Source organism: Sphaerodactylus townsendi, linkage group LG07, assembly GCF_021028975.2.
Source record: "Sphaerodactylus townsendi isolate TG3544 linkage group LG07, MPM_Stown_v2.3, whole genome shotgun sequence".
Taxonomy (NCBI): Eukaryota; Metazoa; Chordata; class Lepidosauria; order Squamata; family Sphaerodactylidae; genus Sphaerodactylus; species Sphaerodactylus townsendi.
Window position 1 is genome coordinate 115,112,012 of NC_059431.1, and position 21,079 is coordinate 115,133,090.

Below are 21,079 nucleotides of genomic sequence, written 5' to 3' on the forward strand. Positions count from 1 at the left end.
ATTAAAATCCATCAAATATCAATTAATACGGCTCTAATAAATATAAACCCTACCCCATTAAAATGCAGCATTATTAAAATTAACACAAAAGATGGCACCTACTATCAATTCCCTCAAAAACCCAATGGGGAGAGGCGGTAGGATCCAGTTGATGTTATAAAGAGAGGGGGGGGGGGGAGGGCATCAACGGCTAGTCTCCCCAAAGTCTTGCAGGCCCTGCGGAACTCATTAAGATCCCGCAGGGCCCGGACAGCTGGTGGAAGAGCGTTCCACCAGGCTGGGGCCAGAGCTGTAAAGGCTCTGGCCCGGGTGGAGGCCAGCCGTATCATTGAGGGGCCAGGGATCACCAGTAGGTTGGCCTCTGCCAAGTGATTTCTAATGGAGATGATCTGCCTCAAAATTGTTTCAGATGCTGAGGCACCAAGCTGGTTCGGCCACCCGGCAGAGGCTCCGCTAGCTGAAGGAGCAGCCTGGTGGGGTGGGGCGGGGCGGGGCTGAGGGGTGTCTGGCGGCAGCACAGCCAAATAAGTGAAGCGTGGGGGCAGTGAGGGGGGCACCAGGAGCAGGTGTTGCCAAGGGCACCATTCCCCCCCCCCCCCACACCTCTGGGCCTGCATGTGGCCCATTTCCAGCACCCTGCATTATGAATCAGCGGTTGGGATTTGGGAAATGGTAGAACAATCCACATGCTTCCAAAAAAAATATTTACTAGCTTTTTCCGTTCCAAAGAAAACAGTGAAAAATAACGTTTTTCATGAATAAGAACAGTGGCAAAGCACAAGCTCACTTCCTTGCCTGTATGCAGATTTTATTTATTTGATTTATAGCCTGCCCTTCCTGACAAATTCTCATACCCTTTGGGCTTGCAGCTACACAACAGACACCACCACACACATTCTCTCCTAATGTGACAGCAGAACTGAAATGAAGATGGAATGAGAAGTCCTGTTCATTTTTACCCGCTTCTTAGAAAACTGAGTCGGTTGCGTTTTCTTGGAGATGTCGGGCTCTCTTCCACCAAAGTTGGCATTTCAATCTCAAAGTCTCTTGGCACATTCTGTATATTTGGTTCTCTAAAGCTTATGCGCCCTAGAAACAAGCAGAGTACAGCAATATGTTGAATAAAACATCTAGACCAAGGAAGCTTGACCAATGCACTCCCTGCTTTGTGAAATATAAAACATTTGCAAAAAAGTCTCTTCATCAGGAAGTTTCGATTTATACACGAGTGAGGGACCCACTTAATTCTTGTGTGGTGTTTCCCCTCTCCTGTCTTCACTCTCCTCTGCCTTCTTCTCTGCCTCCCCCCTTTCAGTCGCTTTCTCAGCCTCCTTCTCTGCTTTGCTCTCCTCTGCCTTCTTCTCCGCCTCCCCCCTTTCAGCCGCTTTCTCTGCCTCTGCCTTCTTCTAGGCGGCAGCCATCCCCTAGCTCTCAGTGGGTGACAGCCAGTCAATCTGGGTGAGCTGGACAAGCTGCGGGATGGAGAGGTCGGTGGAAAAGTCCTTGGGTTTGGTGAGATGCGGGGTCAGTGGCAGAGACCCCCAAATAGCGCCCGACCGTCTCTATTTTTATTTTTGAAATTTACCAGTAGCTGCTGCATTTCCCACCCTAGACTTACACTCGAGTCAATAAGTTTTCCCAGTTTTTTGTGGTAAAATTAGGTGCCTCAACTTATATTCGGGTTGACTTATACACGAGTATATACGGTAATTGTAAACGGCAGTTCTCCAATGTACTCGCATCAGCGTGGCCCACTCCCTCCACTTGCACACCTGCACAACTCTTTGAAAAGTGATTCTTCACCAATATGTCTTGCCTTTTACATAAATACAGATAATGATCAAGAACAGAAGTCATGGCAGGAAAAGCAAAAGTCCTGTATACTCTTATTCCTTGGTATCTAGCCACTGATATTTAAGTCCACATTTGCACTGTGATGCATTCCTTTGTTTCTCACTGATTGACTGTTCAAAATAAATCCCCTTAATTACTTTTCTTGCCCTTGCCTGGGATGCCCCAAGAGAGCCTGATCTCATCAGATCTCAGATGCAAGCACGGTTGGCCCTGGTTAGGACTTGGATGGGGGACCACAAATGAAGTCCAGGGTTGCTACGCAGGGGAAGGAAAGGGCAAACCACTTCTGTTCCTCTCTTGCTGTGAAAACCCTTTGGGGTTCTCGTAAGTCACCTGTGATTTGACAGCACTTTTCACCACCTCCTGAGCTCCCCCCACAAATGGTGGGAAGCAACTTTAAGTTATTTGCTTCCAAACAAAACCAACCCCAAAACTTCACACAAGAGATTGTGCAGATGTATCAACTAGCATGGCTATAGATTCAGATTGGACTGCCAAGGTCCAAAGCAGAATGTGGTTTTGACTGCAAGGAAACAAAAAAGCAGGTCTCCCATCCCAAGTGAATAGTCAATATTATTTCCTTCCTTCCTTCCTTCCTTCCTTCCTTCCTTCCTTCCTTCCTTCCTTCCTTCCTTCCTTCCTTCCTTCCTTCCTTCCTTCCTTCCTTCCTTCCTTCCTTCCTTCCTTCCTTCCTTCCTTCCTTCCTTCCTTCCTTCCTTCCTTCCTTCCTTCCTTCCTTCCTTCCTTCCTTCCTTCCTTCCTTCCTTCCTTCCTTCCTTTTTTATCCCACCCTTTCCTGACTGGAGTCTGGCTCAGGGCGGCTACCAGCATTTAAAATTTACAATTAAAGTGGGTGACACAGGAAAATTCGCTTTGCCAAAAGGCTCTGTGCTTATAACGATGGAGAAATAGAGACAATGGACCAGAAATAGGGACAATGGACTTTTGCTTGGATGCCCACACAGAGATCATCACCCCACTGCTTAGTACATAGGTGTCAAACTCGTGGCCCTCCAGATGTTATGGACTGCAGTTCCCATCACCCCCTGCCAGCATCATGCTGGCAGGGGATGATGGGGACTGTAGTCCATAACATCTGGAGGGCCGCGAGTTTGACACCTGTGGCTTAGTGGAATACCTTGCCTGTTCCTAGAAGACAGAAAACCAGAGTTCACAGCATTTGTTGCAAAATTTGGTACACTAGCCTTCAGAATATGCCAAGTGCTATTCCCTACTGCAGGGGTGGCCAACCTATGGTGCTCCAGGTGTTCATGGACTCCAAATGTTTATGGACATGGCCAAATGGCCATGCTGGCAGGAGCTCATGGGAACTGTAGTCCATGACCATCTGGAGCACCATAGGTTGGCCACCCCTACCCTACTGGGTCTTTGTGAACTCTTCCCTCCCACCCCTGCTCACTGCTTAAGCTTACTGTTTTGATTTGTTATTTTACATTTCATCTGCAAGCGATATATTATTGGTTTAAGTATGATGGTCTCTGACAGTATTAACGTCTGTTGTTGTTGTTGTTGTTGTTGTACTAGTAAAATGAACGACCTATCGGTTAACAACTAAAACCCTAACCGAATATTTAAAGAGCAATCAGTGCTTAAGGAAAGAACACTCGTTACCTGTAGCGCTGTGAGTCTGAGAAACAGGATAGATCCTCTCCATGCCCAGGACAGGATTCAAGCGTTTCTCCCTCTGCAGGGGAAACACCACTTTGGTGATCGCATTGGTGATCTTCCTCCATTCTAAAATCAGGCCTGGCAACGGGTGCAGAGCCTTCAGCTTCTCTAGAGCATCCTAAAGAAATTAGTGGCAGGGCAAGTCCGTCAGTTGCCTTCTAGTCATTCCTGTTTGAAATTTGAACACACAAACCCTGGTGCAGCCCTTGAAACTTGCAGCCTTGTAGGTCACGTGGTTTGGCCACTCTAGCAAAATGTCCCGTAGAATCCCATAACAGCCCCAATGCTCGAACTCTGGCCTGGGGTGGCCTGCTTGGGGAAGGCCCCTTTTTGCAAGCAGGAATGATGAGGGAGACAGAGGGCTGCTAAGGGGGTAAATCTCAGCAGTCTTCTGCCTTTTCTGGTTCTTGAACACAACCCTTTTCCCTGCAAACTTATGAAGAGGAGAAGGAAGAGGAGGAGTTTGGATTTATACCCCCCCCTTTCTCTCCTGTAGGAGACTCAAAGGGGCTTACAATCTCCTTGCCCTTCCCCCCTCACAACAAACACCCTGTGAGGTAGGTGGGGCTGAGAGAGCTCCGAGAAGCTGTGACTAGCCCAAGGTCACCCAGCTGGCGTGTGTGGGAGTGTACAGGCTAATCTGAATTCCCCAGATAAGCCTCTACAGCTCAGGTGGCAGAGCTGGGAATCAAACCCGGTTCCTCCAGATTAGATACACGAGCTCTTAACCTCCTACACCACTGCTGCTCTCTGGAGAAGCAAGCTTTCCTGCTTGAAGGCAGGCAGTCAAAAGGAGAAAAAAAAAGAATTCTCCTCCTCCCAATCCCTTCCGGCTCCCCTGCCAATAACTGAAGTAAAATACAACCAAGTGCTTCTTCGCATAATGCATCATTCACCCGTGGAATTTACTACCAACATCCAACAGCATGTATTTAACACTGCATTTTCTAATTTTAAACCCCTTTGAGCAGGACTCTGAAGAGGCGGCACAGAAATAGTATGAATAAATAAATGTCATAGATATTTATCTGTTTAAAGGCTAGTTGGTAAACTCCACGAAGGACAGGTCTAGCAATAGCCTCACAGTCTGATTTTTGGGGACAAACAACAAACATCACTTCCTCCCCTCTTCTGAGCTCCCAGCAGTGGCGTAGTGCCAAGGGGGAGGGGAGTGCACGATGCACCGGGCATGTGCAGGGGCGTGGCGGGGGAGTTCCGGGGGCACAGGGTGCTCACTTGCCCCAGGGGTAGTTCCCCCTTGCTCTGGCCCTGGCTCCCAGGGGCATCTGCTTAACCTAGTTGTGGGTGAAGAGTGGTAAAAGCTCAGCTTCTTTAACCTCTTTCGAAAAATCGGTGGCATTATCCTCTTATGCAGTGTTTCAAATGAAATGTTCATTTGTTCTCAGATCTATGTATACTGGTAAAGCAGAAGAAATCTTGAGCCAGATTAGCCATCTAGTTGGCTAGGTTTTTATTCCACCTTCCTCCAAGGAGCTCAGAGTGGAACAGGCGGTTCTCCCCTCCCCATTTTATCCTCAGTAACAACTCCATGGAGAAAGTGTGGCAACCTTGCCTTGAGCTTTGTGGCAGCGTGGAAATTCAGAACTGTCACCGTCTTTCCCTCCTGAATGCTGGAGTCAGAAGAATCAGAAGCACCGAGTGGCATTGTGATGGTATCAGCCAAGGTGGCTGAATGTAAGGAACCAGAAAAGTCCAGGCCAACAGTAACTTTAAGAGCTCTTTATTGCTCTTTATTGACTCTTTATTGACTGGCAATCATGATCTTCTACAGACAACTTCTGTAGAAGATCATGATTGCCAGTCAATAAAGAGCTCTTAAAGTTACTGTTGGCCTGGACTTTTCTTTTCCTTGATAAGTGACATGAAAGCCCCTGGGGCTCCGTTTAACCCGAAATGTCCCGCCTGCTTGGCATCATGGCCAGCCAGCTCGGCAAACGACAGAATATGAAACTCCAAGATTTCTAGCCCTTTTCTTCTCTTTATCAAGCCTTATCTACCCAATTTTTTTGCACTTGCCTTCCAAGGCCCCCAACTGATCGGAATATAACAATACTGACAGTTTGCCAATCACACCAAGCAGTCCTCTGGGTTGCCACACTTGGGATCAGAAGCTGACTTTATTAAAAACTGTACCTTGGTGGTGCTGAACTGCTTGGCCAGTCTGACCCGATTTCCATTGGTGGTTGCCCTTCTGGTGTAGCCCAACGTTTTCTTGCCCCGTTGCGGTTTGGTCTCGCCATCCGGTGGCAATTTCTGCTCCAAAAACAACACCTGGAAGAAGCCAAAATATCAGCCAGGCTGCCTCAGCACAACAGACTCCGAGCAGTCCTCCTCTTACGCACAGGGAGTCCCTTGGGCCAGATCATTAAAAAGCTAATTAAGGAGAAGGGTTGCCGTTAAGTTGATCAAAATAAGAAAGGACAGTTAAATGGAGTCTGATCCTTGACTTCCCTTCTGCAGGGAATGCTAAGCTCTGGTTTAATTATTGAGATGTTAAATACCTTTTTAAAGGACGCAAAGTAGAAGGGGACTTTTGTTTTGGACTGAGGTTTTGTAATCATGCTGCAGAGCCCAGGCTTTCCACACCCACTTAGATTGAAATGGGGATCCTAATCCACATGAGCAAATGATGAGTTACTGTGGATCAGTGAATCAGGGATCAGGGTCCGTGCTTTGCTCTGCATGCACAGAATTGACACCTGTCAATACTGACTGGTTTAAAAAGAAGAAAGAAAAAGACACCCCTTCAAAAACAAAATCAAACTCAGAAGTCTTCCTTCTGCCATCCTCGCTCTCCAAGTCGACTCGTACTACAAGGGTGGAAGCGACTGCACACACAGCCAACATACATACATGTGAACTGCCAACAAATTGAATCTGGAAATCTCTTTCCTCCTCTCCAACAAACCTGCATAAAGCCCTTGCAGTTGGCTCACCGAATCTACGTAACCTGGTCAGGTCATGTTCTGCTGCCCGCTCACTCCCATTCTTTCCAGGGCAGGTGTTGGCCTAGAGCAGTTGGGCCCTGAGAGAATGAGAAGTAGGTAGCCAGCACGCAGGAGGTAGGCAGTGCGGCATGAGTGCAGCCGCCTTCTCCTGCCAGCCCTGGGTGCCTGCAAGAGCCAAGGACAGCTGGAAGAGCAGGTCGGGCAGGGAGGCTGGCACGCATCAGAGGGAGGGCGGTGGCAGGCGGTGGAAGCTCAGCTTGCCTTGCCTTTGCTGGGAAAGATGCGGCGCCTCCCTGAGGATGCATGTAAGCATGGTGCTTTGATCTTGAGAAACCAGCAGAGGTTCCAGATCACCTTGTGGACAGCAGGTGGCAAGCTGGCCCGTTCATCAGGTGACTTGCCTGTGTGAACAGGACAATGGCACTGCTACAGAGGAGAAGAAGGGCAATGCCTGATGGGTGACAATGCCTGATGGGTGAAAGAAAAGGCATCTGTGGGTCCCTTGCACCCACAAGCAATATCTGAAGACCTAACCTTACAAGAAGTTCAGCACCCTCAATGGTCTCTCTCTCATTTAGTATTTTAGATCCTGCTTTGTCTCCCCAACGAGTACCCAAAACTACATACACGCATCATTCTGTCCTCCTTCATTTTGTCTTCCCAACCACAGAAGGGCCTCACAGGCAAGGTCCCGATCAAAGCAATTTGAGAGGACTTATTCTATCAGGAAGGACCTGCCACTCCAGAACCCGGCCAAGTTACAATACCTCAGCAATGTCATCAGGACTCGTTAAGGAGAAAGTGTGGCCAGCCAGCTGGTATATCTGCTTCTCGGTCTCATTCAGTTTGGCTTGCATGACATGTTTCTGAGTCTCACACTCCGCTGTGCTAAAACCCATGCCGTTGAGCTCCAGTAAAGCCAAGCAATATTGGTTTGGCATCTCCACTGTGCGAAAAACGTCTGGAACAAACAGTGACATAAACCGGGGGAGATCCAACGTTAGTTCTTGATAGATAATATGCAACATGTATTACACAGGGAATATGTAGTGAACATGAGTTCATGGTTCCAATAGCAACAAGCGGTTTAGCTGGAAAGTGGCCTTAGAGGCAGACAGGATTTAAACCCCCACCCACTGCCCAATTCCTTGCCCTAGAATTAGGACAACCTTTGTTTTAACTTTTAACAAAGCCAGGGTCATTAGTTCCTCAGAGGAGAGCAACATTTGCCTGCTACGTTACAGCTGATTGTGTACACTGCTGCCTCTCAGTGTGTGTAACACTCAGGGGAATTGTGCAGGGAACCAACAGGCCCTTTACAAAAGTGTTGGGGGGCACAGCGCCTGGGAGGCTCCCGAGTATGGCAGCCATTCTGCTTGGAAAGGGGTCTCACAGCGCCCGGGAGGCTCTCGAGTACGGCAGCACATTGCTTGGAAAAGGGCTCCCCAACATTCGGGGGGGGGGGGCGCCTGTGTACGGCAATACACTGCTTGGAAAAAGGCCTCTCACGTGCAACTGACCTTTCCTTCCCAAATGTGGTTTCGGAGAAAACTGCTGAGATTGCAAGACCTCCTGGCTCCAATGTGTACGTGCAATTTTGCAATATCCCCTGCTCAAATCCCCCTGTGCCCTTTGCCCTGTTTGTTTTTCCACTTGTAAACTGTCAATAAAAGGGCTTGGGGGGAAACAGGACGGCAGAGTTGCCCCCTGCTTCTCTCACTTGCTGAAAAGACATGCTGTCTCCTCCGTTGCTGTAAGACAACACAAAAGTCCCCATGTGAAACCAACTGTAGACACTAATGTTATTTAAACATATTTTCCCAAGAGTAATGAATGGCAAGTCCACAAATTCCCGTCGGCACACCTTGCAAGTTGTCTTTGTGCAACAGAGTGTTGAGTAGATCCATGATGTGGAAGACCAGCACTGACTCCACGGCTGCCCTGTACCGCCCGGACTGATCAGTGCTGGCGCTGAGCCCCAGGCTTTGCCTTCCTTGACCAGTCCCAATTCCATTGAGCAGAGGAAGCTCCTGGGGAAGGAAGTTGGTGACCATGTTGTGAAGGGAGCGCTCTTTAGACCCAGGATCCAGAAGCCAGCAGGCCACCTGGAGCGAGGAGAAAACCCAGCATGCCGTAAGGCACAAAGAAGCAGAATGTGACTGTTTCTTCTCACGCTGGTTTGGAGGCAAGAGTCCCGGAGGCTACAAAGAATACAAGCGCCTGGAAAGACTTTGAAGTAGGGAGGAGGTGGAACATTCTTGTTGCTGTCCAGACAATAAAGGCTACAGCGATGAAACTGTGAACTACAGTGGAGAAATTTAACTGGAGACCACAAACTGGGGCTGACGCAGATTAATGCCAGGCTTTCCCAGCAAAGCAGCCATCCTTTGTGGTTTAAATACTGGAAGCAATTATGGTTCTTGCATGTCTTGCTGATACCTGGAAGAGAAGAGTGGTGAGACACCTAATTCCTCAACATGGCATCACTCCCAGGCTGGGGAGCGGAAGCATTGGCAAAGATTATTTTTGACGCTGGGTGTCCAGCACAAATGACTACCAGGCATGAATTACTGCTTGAAACTGGCAATGAACACCACGAATTGTGCGTCCAGACTACCCTGCTGGTTATTACTGCCGAATAACACAGCAGCTCTTCAGATGCCGGCAAAACGTTAGGAGCACGGCCACGCAACCTGGAAAAACCACAACAAACATTGATTCCAGCCGCGGAAGCGTTTGACAATGCACAGCCAAGTGCTGTTTACCACGCTGAAGGGTATGGAAAGGGGACTGGTCCACAGGACCCCTGGCTGAAAGTGGGGCAAGCAATACAAAAGGCTTCTTCGTTAAACCTTTGGGTCCTCGAAACGGCCCGCCAAAGAGATGCTGCAAGCCTTTAAGAGAGTCTTGTAGTGCTGAACGAAGTCGTACATGGCAACCAAAAAGTCCTTCTTGGACTCCTGCAGGCAGCGCCGAAGTTGCCGCAGCCGTTCCGCCACGGGCAGGTTCGGATCCAGGGGAGGTGGCGCCAAACTGGCGTGGATCTCTAAAACGACAGGAGCGAATGTCGGCTGACTTTGGCAGGCTAGAAAGAGGCTTGTCCTTTGTAGACAATCTAACTGGCCTTTTGGGTGCTGTGTGGTTTCCAGGTTGTATGGCCGTGTTCTAGCAGCATTCTCTCCTGACGTTTCGCCTGCATCTGTGGCTGGCATCTGGCCAGCCACAGATGCAGGCGAAACGTCAGGAGAGAATGCTGCTAGAACACGGCCGTACAGCCCGGAAACCACACAGCACCCAAGTGATTCCGGCCGTGAAAGCCTTCGACAATAACTGGCCTTTTCCCCCCAAGAGGAGACACGGCCTTCTCATTCCCAGGCTCTGTGTTCCCACCATGCACAGGAACCTCATTCTTTACATTCCAATCTCTTCTCCATACCTTCCCTGCCTCTTCCACCCCAGATAGCTGGTCCCTACCTGTCCTCCCCCTTTCAACCACCCTGCTGCTTGGCCCTTTGAAAGTGCCTGGGCCCCAGCTTGTCTGCTGCCCATCATTCTGCCTCGCTCATCTTGGAGCTGGGCTACGTGTCAGATTTTCCTCCCTGGCCGCATCATCTAGGCTTCCAACAAAAGATGCTCTGCTTTGTCATCCTGCTTTGATCCTGGCCCATGCAAATTATATCTTCTGTATGTTGCCACTGAAAAATTACAACAGCTTCGTTCAGGGGTGCCTATAGGCCCAAAAACAGTGGGGACCCCTGGTCTAGTTAATAGCCATGTGGATTTGGTTATGACTGCCAAATAACACAGCAGCTCTTCAGATGCGGGCAAAACGTTAGCAGACCAGGTGCTCGGGAGCAGCAGAAGGCCATTGCTTTCACATCCTGCATGTGAGCTCCCAAAGGCACCTGGTGGGCCACTGCGAGTAGCAGAGTGCTGGACTGGATGGACTCTGGTCTGATCCAGCAGGCTTGTTCTTGTGTTCTTATGGATTTGTCAAGTGCAACAGAAGGGCTGGAGGCAACCTTACCAGCTTGCTCGGGCGCTGCCTCTTGCAACGAGATGTAATAAGCATCCTTTCCACCCCAGCACACAGCCAGTCCAACTACCAACAGGCCTTCCGTGCCTTCGATTGGAAATCCATCATCTTGATGCTGGGAACTCTTTCCTATTAAAAATACAGTTACTTTGTGTAGCCCACTTACATTCCAACCTTTTAAAGCAAACTTTCTCTGCCTATCACATTTAATCTGCCGTGGACCTACAGAAAAGACAAACCTACAGGTCGTCTTAGAAAAGGTGGCTTCGTTCTGGGCAAGAGTTGGAAAATTATCTCTTTACGGCACTGCTGTGGGGCAACACCAAAACACAAGTGGCAGCAGAAAAGGTCCTCTCTGCAAATGCTTCTGCTCATCCCACTTCTCTGAAATGTAATCATAGCTGCAACCAAGCTGAAGACAACAAGTGCATGCTGTACCCATCATTTCTTTCTATCCTTCATCTATTTCAGTGTAACTATTTATTCTCACAGCCTTTCAATGTGCATGGCGCTTTCCAGAACGTACAGTGGGAATCCCCTGTCCCAGACAGCCAAAAAGCCACAGTGTATTGTATATTAAGAAGAAGAAGAAGAGTTTGGATTTATATCCCCCTTTTCTCTCCTTTAGGAGACTCAAAGGGGCTTACAATCTTCTTTCCCTTCCCCCCTCACAACAAACACCCTGTGAGGTGGGTGGGGCTGAGAGAGCTCAGAAGAACTGTGACTAGCCCAAGGTCACCCAGCTGGCATGTGTTGAAGTGCACAAGCTAATCTGGTTTACCAGATAAGCCTCCATAGTTCTAGTGGCAAAGCGGGGAATCAAACCTGGTTCCTCCAGATTAGAATGTACCTGCTCTTAACTACTACACCACTGCTTAACAGAATTAACAGAATTCCCCCTCTATTCCTCTTCTCCAACAACAGGAACATATGCAGACAGATACTGCATTCACTATCTGGGAAGTATCTCCCGAAAGGGCTGTCATTCCACCCCCTTCACTATCCAATTCACCAAGAGATGCTCTGCTGAATACACAGTGGGCAAGCTCGAAGCAAGATGTGTCATCTAGCCACGTCTCTGTGATGCAAAAAGCAAGAAGTTTCAGATGACTCACTGCTGACCCCGAGGCCCCTTCCGCACATGCGGAATAATGCACTTTCAATGCACTTTCACAATTGTTTGAAAGTGCATCTTGCTGTTCCGCACAGTAAAATCCAGCTTCAAAGTGCATTGAAAGTGCATTATTCTGCATGTACTGAAGAGACCTGAGACTGGCATGGAGAACCCCAAAGTGACTTTAGTCACACTGGAAACTAAGCAATGGCACCGATGCCACTGATTTGCTAATGAGAAGTGCTGTTCCAAAGAATGAGGTTGGAAGAAAACTGTCCCTGATTCTACTGGGGCATTTATTTAAATCCAAAATAACTGCAAGGGACCTCAAATGCCAAATAAAAACAATAGCTTGCTCCTTGGCAATTGGAGGACCATAAGATGCAAGGAAAGCACAGCAGAGGCCATATATGAATGCACTCCTAGCCTGACCGGTGAGCACATGCGGATTCAATAAAGGGAGTGGAAAGATCAAGGACCGTGGTTATGCTGTTTGTGGCCTAGAGCACGGGCAAACACAGGAACAATACTGGTGATCAAACGGCATGTTTGTATTGATGGAAAAACCAAAACTACGGCATCTTGAGCTGATTATGGAAACACAGATATACACTGTGGTTTGTGTTTCCTCCAAGCAAACTAACTAGGTCCTACAGAACCATAAACCACACAGAACCATAAGCCACAGATGCAGGCGAAACGTTAGGAACAAGATCCACCAGACCACGGCCACACAGCCCAGAAAACCCACCACAACCAGATAAACCACACTGTCAATACCACACTTGCCTTTCTCCCTCTAATCCATTGTGTTCACTTGCTGGGTTGACCAGGGGGCGTTATTTTTCAACACTGGGGGCAATAGTGCTGTTTGGGGGGATGGGACCCTGCAGCAAAATTCTTCGTCTGTGCTTTTCAGCTCAGCACCCCAATTATTTCATTGTGAACCCCAAGGCCATTTAGTATACAGCAAATGCTTTGAAATCTCTGGGGGAAAGCAGACCCTGCTAATACCCAGAATCCAAAATTTTATTTACTTTATTTTTTAATTCATTTTTTACATTTACACCCCACCAACATACAGGATCTCTATGTGGGAAGGCAGGTTCAGTGGCTGCTTGTAAACAGGGTGTCTGCCTGCTTGCCTGCCTTTTCTCCATCTTTTCCTGTTTCTGTGCACACAATTCAATAGATGGATCGGGTCCGAATTCCTATTAACACTTTTCCTTAATGGGACAAAGTCCTGTGCATTAAATATGGTAATGAATAATGGGGAGGAAAAATTCTACAGGTTTCCTTAGCAAATAGTGACACAAGTTCTATCTCTTATCTTCTCGAGCATTCCAAGTGCCTTTTGCTAGAACAAATAGTCTGATGGATTATTTCTATAGGAAACTTTTTTTTTGCACTTTTCCATTCAAAATTACTTTTCAGTTAACTGGTTAAGATCTGACCTTTGGTGTCAATGGCACAAATCCCCAGAATAGACTCTCTCTCTCTCTCTCTCTCTCTCTCCAACCTTTCAATACAACTCAGAACTGTGGAAATCCCAGTGGGGAACTCACCTGGCTTAAATTTTGCGCCAACGCCCGACCTGAGAGAAGAGCAGCCTTTTCTCCTCTCACAAGCCACGGAGATAGCAAATCTCTTTTTCGTCCTCCATTCTTCAGCGAAGGTTTGGAAGAGAGCCTGGGCATTTGCCACATCGATTATCGTGAAGTTGTCAGCACTGCTCGGTAGTGATGGAACATTGTCTTGGGATAACTGCAACGAAAAGCCTTCATCTATAATCGAAGTATCCTCCTCGGGTGGAATCTCATCCTGGTCTCCATTTTCTGGTTTATACTGCAACGTTCCTTCTTGCGGGCACGAACCAAGGTTCGAGTTCTGCAAGAGGTGAAGATGTGGAACTTGGTTTGTGGGGTTAGTATTTCCTGATTCTGCATGCTTCCCCAAGGGTTGCTCCAGCCAGCGAGAGGTTGGCTCCATACGGATAATTCGAGAAAGAAGTCCCTTGTTCCCAGCTGGCTCGGATATTCCAGCTCTGTTATCTGGCAAAGATCCACAGACCTTACTCCGACCGGCCACCTCTTTAATCCTGCGCTTGTTTAAATCTTTGCAAGAGGATAACAACTCCTGCGGATTTTTGCTGGGGATTTCTCCTCTCAAATTGTTTCCTGGACCTGCATCATGTTTACTGATAGAAGGGCTGGGCCATTGATCCAAAACCTCTTGCATTCCTGGGCTTAAGTCCAAGAATAAGCGACTCTGAACCGCTGGGCAAGGGTTTTTTCCTACAACATCTTTTGGCTGGTTGTCACTCACCCCTCCTCCAGCATCCGCATCACCCGTTTCCCCATTTAGCTTTTTCAGTTTTGTACAGACGGCTCCCACAAAAGGAGGCACAGCTGTGCTATCTAGTCCTTCTGCGAGGTAGAAGGAATCTGGGTCTGAGAAAAGAAGAGATTCGTGGTCACTGTACCCTGCGGGTCCCTGAGCATCGTCCAGGCCAGCATGAGACATGTGTTTAGCTGACCCCTGGTTCTGACCATCAGACCCGGAAGGACTTTTTAAAGGAGGAAGGACACCATTCTGCTGCGGAAGAGCCCCTGCCATAGCAGCTTCATCCCTATGAACATCCCAAAGGTGACTAAGGCGACTGAAGCTTTCGTCAAACAGAAAACTGCTGCTATTATTCAGAGGAAGGTTTTGGTTGTGGGACAGGGATGCATTTTCAGGAAGACCGGGAGACTCCTGCCTTGCTGCTACATCTGGAGTCTGATAGCCCTGCAAGAAGCTGTGCAACTGCGAGTCAGTGACAGAAAAGCTATCTCCTTCAAGGCAAGCTGGCATTTCTGGGTGTTCCCGAGCAGGCTTCACAAGACAGGTCTCAGAGCTGGCCTCTTTTGTGCATATTAAGTGGCTGGCTACTTCGCTCTCCTCCGGGTGGCATGTTCCCGATATCCTGTGTGCTAGATTTTCCGTGGCCTGCGCAGCATCCATTTTGGAAGTGGCAACACGCCTTGGGCAAATTAAGCTTTTCTGTTCTGGGTTGGCTCTCTCTTTTACTCCTTTCTCATCAGCGGTTTCGGTGGTCGTCTGTTGCTGCAGCATCCTCTCTGTTTGAGTATCTAACTGGAAGCTGTCTTCAAATTCTTTAAAGCCCAGGCACAGGTCAGGGGAACAACCATTTTTAAGATAGTCAGTACCTTTCTGGCAACGACTGGAGTGTTCATACCCTATGCCCACATCTGCAGTTTGTAACGATGTCCCACAGGATTTTCCAGGGCTATTTTTGTCCTTCTCTTGACACCCTCCAACTGTTTTCTGCTCATTTCCACGTATGTCAGCAGCATCGTTTGCTTCTTCGATACAAGCACTTCTGATTTGGTCTATTTTATTTTCAGCGATTAAGCGCTTAGTGTTAGTCTTGCCTTGCTGAGTTTTGTCCCAGCCACCTCCCTGTTTCAATGCCTTATTAGATATCACTAATTCTTCTGTAACATCCATTCTGCCATTAACGGCAGAAACATCTCTGACCACACAGTTCGTAGCAGGTTGAACAGCACGGCAATTGACTGTTGATGCGTATTCAGATTCGGGGCTTTTTACAGGTCCAACGAACAATGCTTGCACAACCTCTCGGCTGTCTTGCTGAGTTTCATTTGTCCGAGCAGCTACTTTATCAGCTCCTCCCAGATTATCTAACGTCACTTCATCTACTCTTCGCGGATGCTTTTCTGAGGACAGAAAGGGCTTATACACGACCGGCTCCTGAGTCTGACTCAGTTTAGCACTTGCCGTCCTGTTATTACTTAGTTTTAAAGGAATTCCAGCCTTTTTTCTATATTTCATTGCACTGTGAGCTTTCAAGCGGGGCCGTTTCCTCTGTTCAGAGCTTTTCAGTGCTTCTCCCAAGTCCAACTTTGGCACCACAGAAGTATCTGTCACGTTTTCTCCATCTTTGTCTAGATTTGGACGTTTCCTTACTCTAGAGAATGCGTCACCGTTTCTTGCCTCCGTCGGGGCCCCATCCATCAAAGCCTCCTCTTGGAGTTTCTTGCTTGCTGAACTAACATCCAGCAGTCTCTCATTTCTAGGCTTGATAGCTGATGAATTCCCACACGGAGAACTGGCACTTTTGCCAGGCCCGTTTATGCCGCAGCTGTTCCCGAATGCTCGCGTGCTGCTCACTCGCCGCTTCTCCTCCTCCAGTCTGCTGCTTATAAAGGAAGCTGTGAAAGACGCCTCTGGTAAGACGGATGAATCAGGGTCCCACTGCACCCCCAGAGCGGCCAAATCCTGCTGCAGCAGAGTCTGAGCCTCTTCCACAACAAGGTGGGCTGCCTCGCGCTCAGTTAAACCCTTCCATCCAGCCATCCAGATACAGTGGGCATTCAGGCGCTCCTCCGCAGCTTGGTCGTCTTCGTCCACCGCCCTCCGAGTACTAAAGTAAGGAAACAAGCTAACATGAATCATGCTTTCAAAGTCACATTCATAAGGAAATACTGTCGTATTTTTTGTTAAAGGCATAGTGGGAGATGTTTCACATTCTTATGAGGAATCCTGGTTTTTGACACCTTAGCATCAAATTAGGAGAAACAATTCCAGTGGCCAAACAGACTGAATTTGTTTGGACAAGGAAGTGGCAGATAGGAAGGCGCTCCAAAGGGTGATCACTACTGCACAGAGGATTATCGGCTGACCTCTCCCCTCCTTGGAAGAACTCTATGATTCCCGAAGCCTAAAGCCTATTCTGAGAGACCCGTCTCATCCAGCACACTCTCTTTTTGAACTGCTACCATCCGGCAGACAATTCAGGTCTATCAAAACTAGGACAAAGAGGCTTAGAGACAGCTTCTACTCTAGAGCTGTGGCTATGCTAAACTCCGCAACTTCGTGTTGATGTGTTTGGGGCTGTGTAGGGATGGGTGGAGGAAGGGGAAAGTGAGGATGGGGTATGAGTCTGAAATTGTGTGCATTGAGGAATGCTGCTGTAAATTTCGTTGTGCGTGCACAATGACAATAAATGCTGATGCTAATGCTTAATAAAAGTGGACAGGTGTTAATTATACTTAAATTTAAATAAGCCAAGTTTACTAAAAAGGCATGAGAAATCGGGTTGCATGTCACTAAAACAGTAAGCTCAAATCCTGCTTGTAATGATGATAAGGAAGTTAGGCCTGTTGGGTAGCGACCGATGAGCTGGCAAAGAATAAGAATTATAGTCCTCCAAATATATTTCATTTGGGGCCTGTGCTGCCTGCAGCGTTCAGTTGGCTCACTGATCACTCAGCATTTGGTCATGAGAGCTACAGAAAACTAAAAACAGAATACATGGGGGCACAGGACTGAGGCACAAGAGAAACCGCCATCCAGCTAGGAGTTTGCCATGATCATATGAAGCACGAGGCAAAATGAGCAGATACTCTGCCCAGACAGTTTATCCATCTTGCTCATACTGGGAACAGGCCCAAACATTGCACCATTAGGACAGATGTCTCCAGGCATATGCTGCGGAATTCAAAGCTTTTAATCTAGTATTCCAAAGCTAAGCCTGACAAATATTCTTGTCAAGATGCAGATCCATCTTTTATGTTGACAGAAATCAGAAAACTTCACGTGAGAAAATCAGGCTGCTGTTGGGGAATGTAAGAAGTAATCCCATAGCAGAGAAACAAACATGGTCTAAGCTTGAAATTCACAAACACCAAGACAACTTCAACAAGAAAGAAGAAACTCTGAGAATTAACAAAGCTTGGCTACCAGTACTTAAAAAATGGACTGATAACCCCACCCACAATACAATGCACTCAACCACACCTTTGCATAGCAAGTTCCACCCAAACACTTAGTGATTGGTTCCCCACCCTGGGACATGGACAAATAAACCCCACTAAACTTTCCCTTCTCACTAGACACAGTGTGTAACAGACTTCACTCTGTGATACACCTCTGAAGATGCCAGCTACAGATGTAGGCGAAATGTTAGGAACAAGATCTGCTAAACCACGGCCACACAGCCTGGGAAACCCACAACAACCAATGGCCTAAGCTATTTGCAGGCAGTTTAGCAAAGAGGCAGTGAATGAGCCAAAATAATATTTTATGAATCAGAAGACCTTGACCAGGGTCAGGACATTCGTGGCCCTGACCCCTACCCGGTGAAACGCTCCGTCTAGCAAGACCCAGGCCCATGGGCCTGATGAAATTCTGCAGTGCAGAATCAGCTCTGCCAGCACAGTTTCTCACCTCCGGAACGGTGCCACATTCCTGAAGGCATTTTCCACCTCAGCAATTTGTCCTTTTGCCAGGTCAGCGATGGTGACGAATCCAGCTTGATAAAGTGCCCGGGCACACTGGGCGTTGAGCAGAGAGATCCGGACCAGGTCACAGAGCTCTCTCTGGACCCCGAAAAAGAGGCGGCTCTGAAACTGAGACAGCAGCTGTTCCATACTGTGCCAACCCAGGCGGTTACAGAACACAGTGATCATCCCTGGAAAGAGATAGTACAGTGAGGATTTTCGCAATTATCAAAGGCGATTAAGATGGCATGGACTATCAATTTACGTCAATTGCTTGCTTCGTACAAAAACATAAAAACACAACATTCACGTCTAGAGTCACAAAGCTTCTGTCACTTGTTTAATGACCACACAACTGTCCGTGGTCTCTTGAAATCTTATACGTTATTAGGCCAATTGCACAAAAAAGAAGACGTCAGGAAAGGGCATCATTATAAAAGACAGCGTGGATTGCAGACTTCATTAGTTGGGGGAAATGCTCATTTCTGTTTGATTCATCTGAAGTGTCCATTTAAAAACATCAATGTTTAGGAGCAAGACAGAGAATTATTCATAAGAAAGCTTATTATTTGTGCAGAGGTGGAAGGGGATAACAAGTCGCGGCCAACTAATTGACGACTCCACAAGGTTTTCAAGGCAGGTGATGTTCAGAGGTGGTTTTGCATTGCCTGTGTAGCAACCCAACTTCTTCCTTGGTATTCTATCTGAGTACTCACCAAGGCCTGCCTAGATTTCAACACCTGACATGATCAGGCTAACCTGGGTCATTTGTATTCCTATTATTCCATGGGACTATTATGTGTTGATCTGGAATGCTCATTTAGCTTCATTGAAATTACAGTGTTCTCCACCATGTTACCTAATAAAACATGATAAAATCTAAATCAGATATTTCAGTCCAGGGGCAGAAGCTACTTCCCAAAAGGGTCAGAGTCTGGGGACAAAAGCCAATTCTTGCTTCCACAACAGGCATTGTCTGAAGTGACATTGTAATATTTCCCCATTATATTTTTATCCTGCCCTTCTTCTGAGAGATCGAGGGTGCTCAATATAATTCTCTCTTACCCCATTTTATTCTCACCACATTTTAACCTCCCAATCCATTCCCCAGAGAGAAGTGTGCTCAGCAAATAACTACTTGCTGGTGGTTCCTGGCCAGAAAGCTGTCTGGTTGACCCCAACCAGGACCAGAGCTGAGAAACCTCTGGCCCCAGCTTGGTGGAACATGCTGTTGAGTGACACCCAGGCCCTGCAAGACTTGCCAGCAAGACGGAAGTTGTTCCACCAGGCCTACAGTTGAGGCAGCAATGGTATCTACCCATCTAGCTGGCTTCCCTTTCCTGGTGTGAATGTGGATTTCATGGGGGATATAATTCTGTCTCTCCCTCTGAGGAGACTAATGGTGCCAGGATTTTGATATTAATTAATATCTTACTGGTTTTATTGTTGGACTATACTGTTGAAAGCAACCCTGCGCCAGTATGGGGAAGGGCAGAGTATAAATTGAATACAAGCAACAACCCTGGAATGTAGGTTATGCTGAGATACAGTGACTGAACCATAATCACCCAGTGACTTCTGACTGATTGGATATATGATTGCTTACTTATTTCTAAGAAAAACAGCTTTTTTTTTTAAAGGTCCTATGCTGGCAACTGACCACAGCTGCAAATACTTTTTGAATTAGCAAAAAAAGTAGTGGGATTTAAGGGACTTTCCAGGACTACCCCCTGAATTTTGCATTTATTTCTTTATATCCCGCTTCTCCGCAGCTGGGGACTCAAAGCAATGTGTGATTTAGGTCCGACTGAGAGTTTGACATGGGTCCAGAGTCCCCCAGCAAGCTACCGTGGTAGAAGAGGGAATTCGAAGCTGGGTTGCCCACGGTCCCAGTCCACCATTCTGCTTGTGATACACCAAACTGCCACATGCCCACAATGTGAGCACCTGGTAGAGAAACTGGGAAATATGTATTTTTTTTTAAAAAAGAGAGCTCCGTTCACATTTTCTGGTACAAACATCGGCATTTAATATTAGCGGCTCCTTGCCTGCATAAGTCGCAGCAGATTGCTGTAAAGACTGGAGCTGCCCGCGACTGCAGCTGTATTTCTTAGCCACGTCCTTCAGAGGAACCTCGTTTATCAAATCCAAAAGAGCCAGGCTCGTGAAGAACCTGCATTTGGTAAACAGGAAGATAAGCAGATCTGGCAAAAGCGCTTGCAGAACAGGCACGAACATGATCAGAAGCTAATTCATTCATTCATTCATTCATTCATTCATTCATTCATTCATTCATTCATTCATTCATTCATTCATTCATTCATTCATTCATTCATTCATTCATTCATTCATTCATTCATTCATTCATTGTTTAGTCTTATATACCGCCCTATCCCCGAAGGGCTCTTGTATGACAGGTATGACAGGTATAGGAACACCACATGTATGACAGGTACAGGAAATGTATGACAGGTACAGGAACACCACATTAATGAGGCAGGGTAAGTTCTGACACAGAAAGTGATAATGACACTGGCTCATTCTCTCCGATTTAGTCTCTCTATCAAGGGGGGAAATTCACCAACTTGATGCGCAAGGACTCGTGCATATTAGCTGTGGGGGTAAGTATGACTCTGTGCATTCAAAGTACCTCCTATTGAAAGACATAAGTAGCGCCCATGCACAGATTCTGACAGCCATCCAGTTTATACCCGTGCTTCCTAAAATAAGGTTTCTAAGAATATCTGCTGGGCTTTCAGAGATGTCCAAGACCATGGGACGGAAAAGCAGACATTTCTGATGAAAGGCAAGGAAAAAGTTCCGCTGATCATGACGGAGAGAGAAGGGAGGAATCTGAAGGTCAAACTCCTGGTCTGTTCCAACAAATCCATATAGCAAAAGGCCATATAGCAAAGACAAGCAAAACACTACATCAACAGAGGGAATTCAAAAGTAGTCAACTATCATCCAAGATACTGGAAAGATGAGGAAGAGTTTTAAACAGAATTTGAAAACTGTCACCCCAATTAGTTTAGCAATATACTCAACAGGAACGAATGGCAAGGCATCTAGTATGCTGAGAAGATGCTGCAAAGGTAAAAACTATTAGGTA

The 21,079-nt window shown here is 47.2% G+C and overlaps 1 protein-coding gene across 4 annotated transcripts in view; it reads right to left on the minus strand.

Annotated features, from left to right (window-relative positions):
- POLQ (DNA polymerase theta) overlaps nucleotides 1-21,079 on the minus strand; it is a 62,514-nt gene that overhangs the window by 14,550 nt on the left and 26,885 nt on the right. For 3 of the 4 annotated variants that reach the window (XR_007245118.1, XM_048504124.1, XM_048504127.1), the window contains exons 14-23: nucleotides 20,016-20,140; nucleotides 17,915-18,158; nucleotides 13,228-16,109; nucleotides 10,540-10,677; nucleotides 9,365-9,558; nucleotides 8,377-8,617; nucleotides 7,280-7,473; nucleotides 5,698-5,835; nucleotides 3,487-3,661; nucleotides 960-1,089 (exon numbers count right to left, since the gene is read on the minus strand). Coding sequence is in view for 3 of the 4 variants with exons in the window: in XM_048504124.1 (XP_048360081.1) it covers nucleotides 960-1,089; nucleotides 3,487-3,661; nucleotides 5,698-5,835; nucleotides 7,280-7,473; nucleotides 8,377-8,617; nucleotides 9,365-9,558; nucleotides 10,540-10,677; nucleotides 13,228-16,109; nucleotides 17,915-18,158; nucleotides 20,016-20,140 (4,461 nt within the window). In the remaining variant the exon portion in view is untranslated. The remainder of the gene's footprint in view (nucleotides 1-959; nucleotides 1,090-3,486; nucleotides 3,662-5,697; nucleotides 5,836-7,279; nucleotides 7,474-8,376; nucleotides 8,618-9,364; nucleotides 9,559-10,539; nucleotides 10,678-13,227; nucleotides 16,110-17,914; nucleotides 18,159-20,015; nucleotides 20,141-21,079) is intronic. The other variant, XM_048504126.1, reaches the window with a different exon arrangement.